Genomic DNA, 13,067 nt, shown 5'->3' with positions numbered 1-13,067 from the left:
GCAGACATAATGAAATCACCATCATCAATGGGATGAAAGTAATCCTAGCAAGGCATGGTATATTTAATTCAATGACTGCAATACACAGTCGCCGAGATCAAAGATTTGCAGAACTGTACCATACATAATCCAATGGCCTTGCTGAGAGGTATGTGCAGATCACATTGCATCCAATTTCAGAAAACTCCAGCCAGTAGTGAAACATCTACAAACTATGCACAAGTGTCTCCAAAACAACCAGCGCTCACAGAAAAATGATCGAACAGCAAAACCTCTAAGATTTTTGAAGTAAGGTGATATATAAAGAGTGCAAGATTTGACTACACCAGAACCAATGATGCATCATAACATTGTAATTGAAAGCTGCTCTGCAAATCTAATCTCCCAGTCGAGCAACCTACACAATGATAACAGGTGGAACACTAACCCGTGGAAGCAGAAGTCTCAGAAATGAGAGCTGTCACAGTGCCAAAAGCAGACCATGGAAAATAAACTCCAAGAATAGTGATGCAGACACCCAAAACACACATATTAAGCTGTGATCCAGGAAGATTAGTCCGTGCAAAATATTACAAATGTGTGTGTGCATGATGAAACCCAATGTATCATTCAGTTACAAAATGATTTTACAGGTTACAACTAAAGTCATAACATGATAGAAATCACAGAAGTTGCGCAACTTTTTTTTTTGCTGAGCTTTCCTCCTCCACACGCCCTCCTTGGAGATTCACGCCCCAGGTGCATTCCTTCCCCCTCCCCCCTCATCCTTTTTATGGGTGAAATAAATCTTAGGCAAAAGTGTGAAACGGGCAGGTATAAAATGGGCGAGATAGAATCGACAATTTTCTTTTCCATTGAACACTATTTCGCCCCTTATATTTTTGCATAGAACAAGAGGATTTGATTTTCTTGGCTAACATAATATATTTCTCAAGACAGAAAGCAACATAGATAGCACAGTACCAGTACTATAATAACTGAATCCATTTGAACATAAAAGAACATTTGATGACTCACTTATATCTCAGTGAGTAGGATGAGCCTGTTTGCTAGTGCACAATCTGGGGCATCACGGTTTAATTCTGGAGAATTTCAACCGCAAATCAATCACAACATTCGAGCTGCTTCTACGCATGTTTTTGACATAAATAAGTGAAGAAAACCCCACTTCACACAGATACGTTGAGACAAAGTGGACAAGTATTTCACCTGCTCTTTGGGATAACTCGGGGAGCTCTTTTTGAATTGAGAGCTAGAGCTGGGTTAAGACACAAGACTTAAAAAGTCTCAAAGCAGTTACCAGAACCGACGATCAAGTTCTCAAATTCACAGCAACCTCGGCCTCTACTACAAAGTCCTCTGAAAAGGTGGATTTTGAACCCAGGTAAATCCCGCAGTTCATTTGCATCTCTTTCAGGAAAATAGTTGCTAAATTTTGTAAGGATGTTTGAATTCCTGCTGATTTCTAAAAATTGAAATTGAACCAAACACAGCTGCTCTGGTGCAGAGCAGCCAAATACCATGCACCAGAAACAGCTCTGATTAATCCAACTTGCACTGTGCTGAGATCGCCCGAGGCAAGGCTGCATCGATGGAGACTTTCTTTGAATTTAAAATAAAATTTGCTCAGTTTCTTTAAAACTTTTTTAAAAATTCAGAGTTTTGATGCACCTCCTCTGTCTTTGCCAGGTTGCATTAGTGGATCCCCTCTCAGCCAGCCTACCCTCTTTGTGCCCACCACGCCCCCGCCCTGGATGTTGCCACCGCCCCCCAGTTTGGGAACATCTGCTATACTGTAAACAAAGATTTAATATAGAAACATAGAAAATAGGTGCAGGAATAGGCCATTCAATAAGATCATGGCTGATCCTTGCTTGCAGGAGTATATTATTGTGCTGTATCTGTAGTCATTTACAGTTAAATTATATGAATAACTGGAAGAGTGATAGATCAGAAGGAATGAGACACAACCAAGCAATTGAGTTTAAACACTAGTCATTCAAACTCAAGGAGGGAAATGCAATGGATTGCTCTGTATGAATTTTTTTGATCTGTAGTTTTACACGTCACTGTGATCTTCGTTTTCTTTGTAATAAAGCCAGCCTGCCATGAAAGTCTGTGTGCATCAGTAATCTTTATAAGATTGTGTCACTTCTTTTAAAGCTGGTGGCCAGTTTCTACAAGTTTTCCAGATTGGTATATAAGAATGTTCACAAGAAGGATGTACAAGAAAGGTCAGATAAGAGACAATAAGTTACAAAAAAACCTCCAAAGAATACTATCTCGAGTGCTTGGATTTCAACTTCCAGCGTGTTTAACAAGCTGTGAGTTAATTTCCCGTTTGCCTGCAGCAGAATGAGACCATGCTGATTTTAAAGGCCAGGCCTCATTTACATCCTGACGAATCTTATCTTTTTGGCTGGGTCTCTTTTTCGTCGCTGGGTTGGTCTGCCGGGAAAATCACTGCTGCTTTACACTCATGACGCCTAGTAAAAATTGCAGTCGGGTCCCAAATACATCATCAGGACATGACATGCATGTGTTGAAAAGGACGCCACTGGATTTTGGTGTGTATCTTGGCTGTCTGCTCAAGAGGGGTGAAAATCAGCATCTGGCAGTTCCAGGGTGGGTAAGTAACCGTACCAATTTTAACTGGTCATCCGCCCGGTTTCCATTAGGCGCAAAGGGTAAAAAGCGCTGCTTGGCATAAATCTTCTAACATTAATTGTGTTATATATGTAAACCTGTATATACCTTGTATAGCCACCAGAGGGCTCATCCCCTGGAGTCCCACGGGATCCCACAATCCCTTGGGAGCACAGGTACTTAAGAAGGCCTCACAGGCTGGAGAGGCACTCTGGAGACCTGCAATAAAAGACTACGGTCACACTTTACTTTGAGCTCACAGTATCCAGTTAGACTCTTTATTCATACATAACAACTGGCGACAAGATACAGATGACAAACCCAACGATGCAGAGAACAGTGGGCATCCTGGAGAAATTTTCGGAAGGAGATCATTGGGAAACCTTCGTGGAGCGACTCGACCAATACTTCGTGGCCAACGAGCTGGAAGGAGTAGCGAATGCTGCCAAACGTAGGGCGATTCTCCTCACCCTCTGCGGGGCACCAATGTATGGCCTCATGAAAAATCTGCTTGCTCCAGTGAAACCCACAGAGAAATCGTACGATGATTTGTGCAAGCTGTCTGGGAGCATCTGAACCCGAAGGAAAGCGTTCTGATGGCGAGGTACCGGTTCTACATCTACAAAAGATCTGAAGGCCAGGAAGTGGCGAGTTATGTTGCCGAGCTAAGACGCCTTGCAGGACATTGTGACTTTGAAGGACATTTGGAGCACATGCTCAGAGAACTTTTCATAGTTGGCATTGGCCATAAAGTGATACTTCGCAAATTTTTGACTGTAGGGACCCCAACCTTGAGTAAAGCCATAGCGATAGCCCAGGCACTCATTGCCACCAGTGACAATTCTAAGCAAATCTCTCAGCACACGAGTACTGCTACAAGTACTGTGAACAAAGTGATGTTGTTTTCAAATTGCAACGTACAAGGCAGGCCCCACATGCCTGCAGCTGCATGTCCGCAGATGTCTCAGAGTCCATCATCAAGGGTGATGAATGCAAGGCCACTAACACCTTGTTGGCGCTGCGGGGGTGATCATCGTTTCCATTCATGCTGCTTCAAAGGGTACGTTTGCAAGAGCTGTGTAACAATGGGACACCTCCAACGTATGCGCAGGCGAGCTGCAAACCCTGTTAATCCTGCAAACCACCATGTTGCAGAGGAGGACAGATCCATGGTGGATCATGACGAACCAGCGCCTCAGACCGAGGAGGCAGAGGTATATGGGGTGCACACATTTACCACAAAGTGTCCCCCGATAATGCTGAAGGTTGAATTAAATGGACTCCCAGTGTCAATGGAGCTGCACACGGGCGCGCACCAGTCCATTATGAGCAAAAAGACTGTCGAAAAATTGTGGCGCAGCAAGGCCTCAAGGCCAGTCTTGACTCCCATTCGCACAAAACTGAGAACTTACACAAAAGAACTGATTCCTGTAATCGGCAGTGCCACCGTAAAGGTCTGCTACGATGGAGCGGTGCACAAGCTACCACTCTGGGTGGTACCGGGCAATGCTCCCACGCTGCTCGGCAGGAGCTGGCTGGGACAATGTCCAAGTGCACTCGTCCGCTTACGACACTTCGTGTGCCCAGTTCTTAAACAAGTTCCCTTCACTGTTCGAACCAGGCATCGGGAAGTTCCAAGGAGCAAAAGTGCAGACCCACCTAATTCCGGGGGCACTACCCATCCATCACAAGGCGAGAGCAGTACCGTACATGATGAGAGAAAGAGTAAAGATCGAGCTAGACCGGCTGCAACGAGAGGGCATCACTTCGCCGATCGAATTCAACGAGTGGGCCAGTCCGATTGTTCCAGTCCTCAAGGGAAACAGCACCTTCAGAATCTGTGGTGATTACAAAGTAACTATCAATCATTTCTCCTTGCAGGACCAATACCCACTACCAAAGGCTGTCGACCTCTTTGCAACGCTGGCTGGGGGAAAGATGTTCATGAAGCTGGACTTGACCTCGGCCTATATGACGCAGGAGCTGGAGGAATCATCAAAGGGCCTCACCTGCATCAACACACACAAAGGTCTCTTCATTTATAACAGATGCCCGTTTGGAATTTGATCAGCTGCGGCGAGATTCCAGAGAAACATGGAAAACTTACTGAAGTCGGTCCCGCGCACGGTGATCTTCCAGGACGACATCCTGGTTACAGGTCGGGACACAGTCGAGCATCTGCAGAACCTGAGGAGGTTCTCAGTTGACTTAACCGTGTGGGGCTCAGGTTAAAACACTCGAATTGTGTTTTCCTGACACCTGAAGTGGAGTTCCTGGGGAGAAGAATCGCGGTGGACGGCATCAGGCCCACCGATTCGCAGATGGAGGGAATCGAGAACGCACCGAGGCCACAGAACGTGATGGAGCTGCGGTCATTTCTAGGACTCCTGAACTACTTTGATAACTTCTTACCGGGTCTCAGCACACTGTTAGAACCACTGCATGCCTTACTGCGTAAAGGAGACGAATGGGTATGGGGAAAAATCTAAGAAAATGCCTTTGTAACAGCTAGAAAATTGTTATGCTCAAACAAATTGCTTGTGTTGTATGATCCATGTAAGCGTTTGGTACTAGCATGTGATGCTTCATTGTATGGGATTGGGTGTGTATTGCAACAAGCTAATGAATCTGGGAAATTGCAACCGGTTGCTTATGCATCTAGAAGTCTGTGTAAGGCTGAGAGAAAAAGAAGCGCTAGCGTGCGTTTATGGGGTAAAGAAAATGCATCAATATCTGTTTGGGCTCAAATTTGAATTGGAAACTGACCATAAGCCACTGATATCCCTTTTTTCCGAAAGGGGATAAATACGAATGCATCGGCCCGAATCCAGAGATGAGCGCTCACATTGTCCGCATACAACTACGCCATCCGCCACAGGCCAGGCACAGAAAACTGTGCCGATGCTCTCAGTAGGCTGCCATTGGCCACCACGGGATGGAAATGGCGCAAGCCCGCAGAATTAGTCATGGTTGTGGAAGCATTCGAGAGTGAGCAATCACCCATCACAGCCCAAGAGATTAGAGCCTGGAAGAGCCAGGACCCCTTTACTGTCCCTACTAAAAAATTGTGCACTTCACGGGAGCTGGTCCAGTGTCCCAGTGGAAATGCTGGAAGATTTGCGGCGCAAAGATGAAATGTCTATACAGGCAGACTGCCTTCTGAGGGGTAATCGGGTAGTGGTCCTCAAGGGCAGGGACACTTTCATCAGTGATCTCCACAGTACTCTCCCAGGCATCGTAATGATGAAAGCGATAGCCAGATCCCACGTGTGGTGGCCCGGTATCGATGCGGACTTACGAGTCCTGCGTGCACAAATGTAACACATGGTCGCAGTTAAGCAACGCACCCAGGGAGGCACCACTAAGTTTATGTTCTTGTCCCTCCAAACCGTGGTCCAGGGTCCATGGCAACTATGCAGGCCCGCTTTTGGGTAAAATGTGATTATAGATGCGTACTCCAAATGGATTGAATGTGAGATAATGTCATCAAGCACGTCCGCTACCACTACTGAAAGCCTACGGGGCCATGTTTGCCACGCACGGACTGCCTGATGTCCTTGTGAGCAACAACGGGCCATATTTCACCAGTGCCAAGTTCAAAAGAGTTCATGACCCATAATGGGATCAAACATGTTATATCTGCCCCGTTCAAACCAGCATCCAATGGTCAGGCAGAGAGAAAGAGCAGTGCAAACTATCAAGCAAGGCTTGAAGAGGGTAACTGAAGGCTCACTGCAGACTCGCCTATCCTGAGTCCTGCTTAGCTACCGCATGAGACCCTACTCACTCACTGGGATTCCACCTGCTGAACTGCTCATGAAAAGGGCACTTAAGACCAGGCTCTCGTTAGTTCACCCTGATCTACATGAACAGGTAGAGAGCAGGCGGCTTCAACAAAGTACATATCATGATAGCGCAAATGTGTCATGCGAAATTGAAATCAATGATCCTGTATTTGTGTTGAACTATGGACAAGGTCCCAAGTAGCTTCCCGGCACTATTGTGGCCAAAGAGGGGAGCAGGGTGTTTCGGGTCAAACTTTCAAATGGGCTCATTCACCGGAAACACTTGGACCAGATCAAACTCAGATTCACAGACTATCCAGAGCAACCCACATTGAACCCTACCTTTTTTGACCCCCCCAACATACACACCAGTGGCAACCGACACTGCGATTGGCCACGAAGCAGAACCCATCACCCACAGCAACCCAGCAGGACCCAACACACCAGGCAGCCCAGCAAGGCCAGCTGTACAGCGGCCCAGCGAGGGCCCAACAAACGATTCACCAAAACCAGCATTTGCACTGAGACGGTCAACCAGGGAAAGAAAGGCCCCAGATCGACTCACCTTGTAAATAGTTACACTGTTGACTTTGCGGGGGGGGGGGGGTGTTGTTATATATGTAAACCTGTATATACCTTGTATAGCCATCAGAGGGCTCATCCCCTGGAGTCCCACGGGATCCCACAATCCCTTGGGAGCACAGGTACTTAAGGAGGCCTCACAGGCTGGAGATACACTCTGGAGACCTGCAATAAAAGACTAAGATCACACTTTACTTTGAGCTCACAGTATCCAGTCAGACTCTTTATTCATACATAACAAATTGTAATTAGATTTATATTATAATGCCTCATCAATGCCACCAGCAACCTTCCCGCTAAATTTGTGTTTGATTTGTGTCTCAATTCTACAAGAAAATTGTGTCTTTAATTGCAGCAGCTGCTAAAAATGAAACCAATCCGTAAAAACAAACTGGATTTCTAACACTGATACATCTTTGTAAGAACCTTTAATTCTGCCCTCTTGAGCATCCCTGATTATAATCGCTCAACCATTGGTGGCCGTGTCTTCTGTTGCCTAGGCCCCAAGCTCTGAAACTCCCTGCCTAAACCTCTCCGCCTCTCTTTCCTCCTTCAAGACGCTCCTTAAAACATACCTCTTTGACCAAGCTTTTTGTCACCTGCGCTAATTTCTGCTTATGCGGCTCAGGGTCAAATTTTTATCTCATAATACTCCTGTGAAGCGCCTTGGGATGTTTCACGATGGTAAAGGCCCTGTACTGTACAGGGCATTGGTGAGACCACATTTGGAGTACTGCGTAGTTTTGGTCTCCTTATTTAAGGAAGGATACACTTGCATTGGAGGCAGCTCAGAGAAGGTTCACGAGGTTGATTTCCGAGATGAAGGGGTTGTCATATGAAGAAAGGTTGAGCAAGTTGGGCCTCTACTCCTTGGAGTTTAGAAGAATGAGAGGTGATCTTATTGAAACATACAAAATTCTGAGGGGGCGTGACAGGGTAGATGCAGAGAGGATGGAGCCCCTCATGGAGGAATCTAGAACTAGGGGGCATAGTTTCAGAATAAGGGGTCGTCCATTTAAAACGGAAATGAGGAGGAATTTCTTCTCTCAGAGGATCGTGAATCTTTGGAATTCTCCACCCAAGAGAACGATGGAGGCTATTGAATATATTTAAGATGGAGATAGACAGATTTTTGAATGATAAGGGAGTCAAGGGTTATGGGGAGCGGACAGGGAAGTGCAGTTGAGGCCAAGATCAGAACAGCCATGATCTTATTGAATGGAGGAGCAGGCTAGAGGGGCCAAATGGCCTACTCCTGCTCCTATTTCTTATGTTCTTATATAAATAAAAGTTGTTGTTGATGACAGATGTAAAGCTCAAATATTCCTTTACATCTTAAATAAGGATCAAGGGTTAATTCTCATTACGAGGATAAACAATGCAGGCTTTGATGATGCAAGCTTTAACTTACCCTTTTCCCTTATTTACTTGACAATCCCGTATTTAATTTGCAAAAATAGTCAATAGGAATCATTGGTATAGGTTTAATGTTATTCCTAAACTTAAAAATGTATTTCTATACCAAATAAGGACAACTTGGTCAATTGGATAAATTAAACTAAATGGCAGCTTTTCCAATTAAAGTTAGAATATTTGAATTAAAACATTAAAATGTCCCAATCTCGGCCATATTCGTGGGAAATGGTGACTACAGGCAAGTTAAGAAAAAGCAGTGATGTTTTTCTAAGAATTCAGCCATATTTCTTAAGATCCACTCATAAAATAAAATAGTACAATTCCATGTACAAAACAAATATGAGTTAAGATTGAATTTAAATTCCCCAGCTGCCGCAGTGGGATTTAAACTCATGTCTCTGGATCATTAGTCCAGGCCTCTGGATTACTAGCCAAGTAGCATAACCACTATGCTACCGTACCAGCAGGCTCCAGAATTTATTCCCGATCTGTTGTGCACTAGTGAATCTCATCCAGGTTTGCAGCTGATGAGCGACAACTGGTCGCAGTGTCCCTTGCTGCATAAACTACATCAGCCAGGATTCTCGCTGTTGACTGCTATCTTGCTGGAAAGCGCAGTAGAGATAAAAAAAAACAGGACGAAATTGACACTTATTGCCTACTTCACACAAGAAAAGGAGTCACTTGGGTGAAATACTGGTGGGCTGCTGGCACCCATGGAACTATAACCCAGCAAGAGTCAGCACCTTCAAAAGAGAGATGGTAATTTTAACATGTAGATATGCATAAGTAATCTGATCTACAACACAGACTTTGGCTATTTAATATGGAATATAGGTCCAAAGTGGTTGACAAAATTGTATAAAATATATGTCTATTAGTACAGCTCAATATTTCTCTTCTAAAATCAATTTTTCTCCTCTGTTTCAGTGCTTTTCCCTTTCCCCAATCAGACCACTTGCTCTGAGAGTTGATAACCTCAAATATTTCTTGACTCTGCTCTGTGGAAATGTTTCTGCCTTTTGCTTGGCATTCCCAGGTCTGTGACTTAATCTTAAAATACAGATGGGCTCCGTAAACTTCTGTTCAAACAAGCACATTTTTTTAAAATGCATCCGCATTCAAATCATTTTATCACACATTAAGCCTGCTCTTAGTCATGTCTTTACCTGGGTTCTTCATCTTTGCTGGAACGTTTGGGACCATATTTCTTAACAAGATTTCTGTAAACGGGAAAAAAAAAGAATGTAATATTAGTACATGCTTCATTGGCTGTGAAGTGTTTTAGGATGTCTGAAAATGTGAAAAGTGTTATACAAGTGCAAGCTCTTTCTTTAGATGGCAAGGGTAGCTGCAAAAGGTTTGTAAACAAGAGTTCATAGATTAACAGCAACCAGAGTTAGACAATTTGCAGATAATGTAGAATTTTCTATCTAAAAACTAGGGGCACTATATATAACGCAAAGGCTCCTGAGAAGCTTAATATTTGTAGAGGGTCCCACATATAGAACAAGCTGAAAATCACTGGTGTAAAATACAAGATATTAAAGGGGATGGGGTCTATGAATTTTATTTTATGATGCTAAACAGAAAGAGATACAGACAGAGACAGTGTGTGTGTGTGTGTGTGTATATATGTGTGTGTGTATGTGTGGAAGAAAAAAATTATATGGAAAAATGTATAATACCTCTCCCTCTGGCCAATTTTGAACTGGGCAAAAGGTATCAATAGACTATTTGACTCTTAACAAATACCACCACGCAGAACAGTATATTTTACAACCACCGCATTAAAGATTTGATAGCATTGCATATGGACAACGTACATTTATACTACTTGCTCATACCTTTAGGGGATTGGAGTCCCAAAAGTTATGTAATTAACTGAGTCTCATCACATTCTCATTTAGCATATTATGTATGTATAAAACAAGCAGCATATTTACCAGGTGGTAGATTTCTGTCACAGTTTGATGAACATTCCTTGTAAAATAACTGAGAATATTTCAATTTCTTAGTGCCATGATAATGATTACACTGAGCAGTACATTGTGCAATTACATACAAACATATGAAGGATAGGAAAAGGCCACTTGGTCCATCCAACCCACCCCTTTCACTTATGGTACAGCTTTATGCATCATTAATTTGCCCCATCAGTCACAGCCTCTTGGGAGAGAGTGGACACAAAAAAAGTGTAAAAATGTATAGCCAATATAAGGAAAAAAACTTCCCCCTACACTTGTAATGTAATTGGGGTGCATCACTACCAGTGCATGGCAAACCTTCAGGCACTCTCACTAATATCACATTTGACAGCTTTATATGATCATACTTTTAGTAAGTTAGCTCTGGCACCAAAATACAAAGTAAATAAGGGTTAAACTATTTTCTGCACCCTTCAGATCAAGAAATATTGCGCCATAACTTGCTGGAAGTGCCAGCTGATAAAGGCGTGTTGAGGGTAACGAGGCATCGGGGACCTCAGTGAACGGCGGGACCACAGTGTATCTCCTGAACCAATGAGATTTAAGAATTAAGAAAGAAACAGAAACGACAGAGAGGGAGGATGAATTTGAGTCAAATCAGAAAGGAAAAGAAAGAAAAAATTAATTTACAGGTATTTAAAATGTGATATTTTATAAATCTCTACCAATTGATTACATGCAGAAGTGAGATTGAACAGTTTAAATTATTCATTTTCTGGGCCAGAGAGGTTAATTGGCATTGCATTAACAATTATCACATTGTTAAAAGGGTACTTACAACACTCTTTATATGCAAATATAATGGGCAATTATTGTGCAAATCCAGCAGGTTCTTAAAAATAACAGGGAGGCTAAGAGCAAGATGCCGTTTGTGTGAAGCAAACAGTGCTGCGAATCTGGAGATTCAGAACTCACGGGTTATCTCTTAATCACCTCAACTTGCTGGCCAATTTGCGCATTAATAATAGTACATGTCGTTAATGCGCCGTTATTTTTCCTGCACGCTCCAGCCCAATATGCTGTTTTTATTCCATAATTAACTTTTTTTGCACATTTAATCATTGTAGAAATGAAATGGTTGCAATGGTGTGTCCTCAAATGGTGGATTGTTTAACCATTTTACCCAAACCGTTGCTACTTCAATCAATCTTCACGACTAACAAAGTTTGAGATAGTATTCCTTTCTGGGAAATCTTATGTGGCACCTTTATTTTTCTCTCTACGAAATTTATCTTTTTCCCACATTTGTATTCAAATCAGTTTCTCTTTCACACCAACAAAAACAAAGCCCAATTCAGTTGCATAGCACTGCATCTACAGGCACTAACTATTCTGTAACTAGGCAACTGTCCACTTTCCAGAACTAATGACTGGATGCAGCCTTGGAAATCTCCACCTCTCAATCTGTTATCATTTATAGAACTGCTAGGAAACTGGTTTTAACTCTCTAAATGTTTTTCATCAAACATTCAGAACACTGATTTTATCCAAAACAAGAGATAAAACATATTTATTAATGCCTTCCCCAACAGCTTTTGTAGTTTGGGCTGATAACAAAAAGTGCATATATGAAACAGTTTTACGAATTGACTGAGGGATCTGTTTGGTGTGACTATGCTTTATATCAACATGTGCCAACAAAGCAAGAAAGCAGGCCTGAGTTTCTGATCATAGCTGCAGCTTTGAGTGGGTGGGGGTGGGTTGGACTATTAACCAAACATGGAAGATTACCAAAACCATATTTATACTTAGCCCTACTGGAATTCATACAATAAATGAGGGTTTCCTTCTTAGAGGGCAAATTAAGTGTCAAAGCAACAGTCTCCAGAAGGAGCTCAACAACTAAGTCACAACAGGATATCTAAATAATACATTCCATGCACAATACCATCTCCGCCTCTCATCCAGCTTTTGTCTATAGCCACCACTTTTGATCCCTCATGAGAACTCAGCAGCACATGTCTCTTTGCAGGCTCAGCTATCTCATCTGTTGTTCTGCCGATTTCCTTGCCAAAGACCATCTACTTCCACCTCCATAACATCTGTTGCCTCTGTCCCTACCTCAGTCCATCTGCTGCTGATCCCCCTCATCCATGCCTTTGTCACCTCCAAACGTGACGAATCCAATGCTCTGTTAGCTGATGTCCCATCCTCCACCCTCTGTACACTTCAGCTCATCTAAAACTCTGCTGGTCATATCCTATCCTGCACCAAGTTCCACCCACCATCAGCCCTGTCGTAATTACCTACATTGACTTCACAGTCCCCCAACACCTCAGATTTTAAATTCTCATCCTTGTGTTTTAATCGCTCCACGATCTTGCCCCTCCCCATATCAGTAACCTCCATCAGCGATACAAACCCCCAAACTCATTGTGCTTTTGACTCCAAGTCGTTGTACATCCACCTCTTTCCTTTGCCCATCAATTGGTGGCCAAGCCTTCAGCCAGCTAGGCTCCTTACTCCTGAATTCCCTCCATAAACCCCATGCCTCTCCTTTTCCTCCTTTGAGACCTTCCTTAAAATCCTACTTCTTTGACTAAGCTTTTGGTCACCACTGCTGATCTCTCCTTTTTTCACTCAGTATCCTTTTTTAGCCTATGCTTCTGTGAAGCACCTTTGGATGCTCTTCCACATTAAAGGTGGTCTT

At 43.2% G+C, this 13,067-nt stretch overlaps 1 protein-coding gene across 3 annotated transcripts in view; it reads right to left on the bottom strand.

Annotated features, from left to right (window-relative positions):
• The window catches only part of fnbp1l (formin binding protein 1-like), a 190,143-nt gene that overhangs the window by 89,632 nt on the left and 87,444 nt on the right, over positions 1 to 13,067 (bottom strand). For all 3 annotated transcript variants that reach the window (XM_070886610.1, XM_070886611.1, XM_070886613.1), the window contains exon 3: positions 9,599 to 9,652. In XM_070886610.1, the coding sequence (XP_070742711.1) occupies positions 9,599 to 9,652 (54 nt within the window). The remainder of the gene's footprint in view (positions 1 to 9,598; positions 9,653 to 13,067) is intronic.

The sequence above is a fragment of the Pristiophorus japonicus genome, chromosome 8 (assembly GCF_044704955.1).
Source record: "Pristiophorus japonicus isolate sPriJap1 chromosome 8, sPriJap1.hap1, whole genome shotgun sequence".
NCBI lineage: Eukaryota > Metazoa > Chordata > Chondrichthyes > Pristiophoridae > Pristiophorus > Pristiophorus japonicus.
Note: the sequence above shows the minus strand (reverse complement) of the source record. Positions and strands in the feature narration are given on the sequence as shown.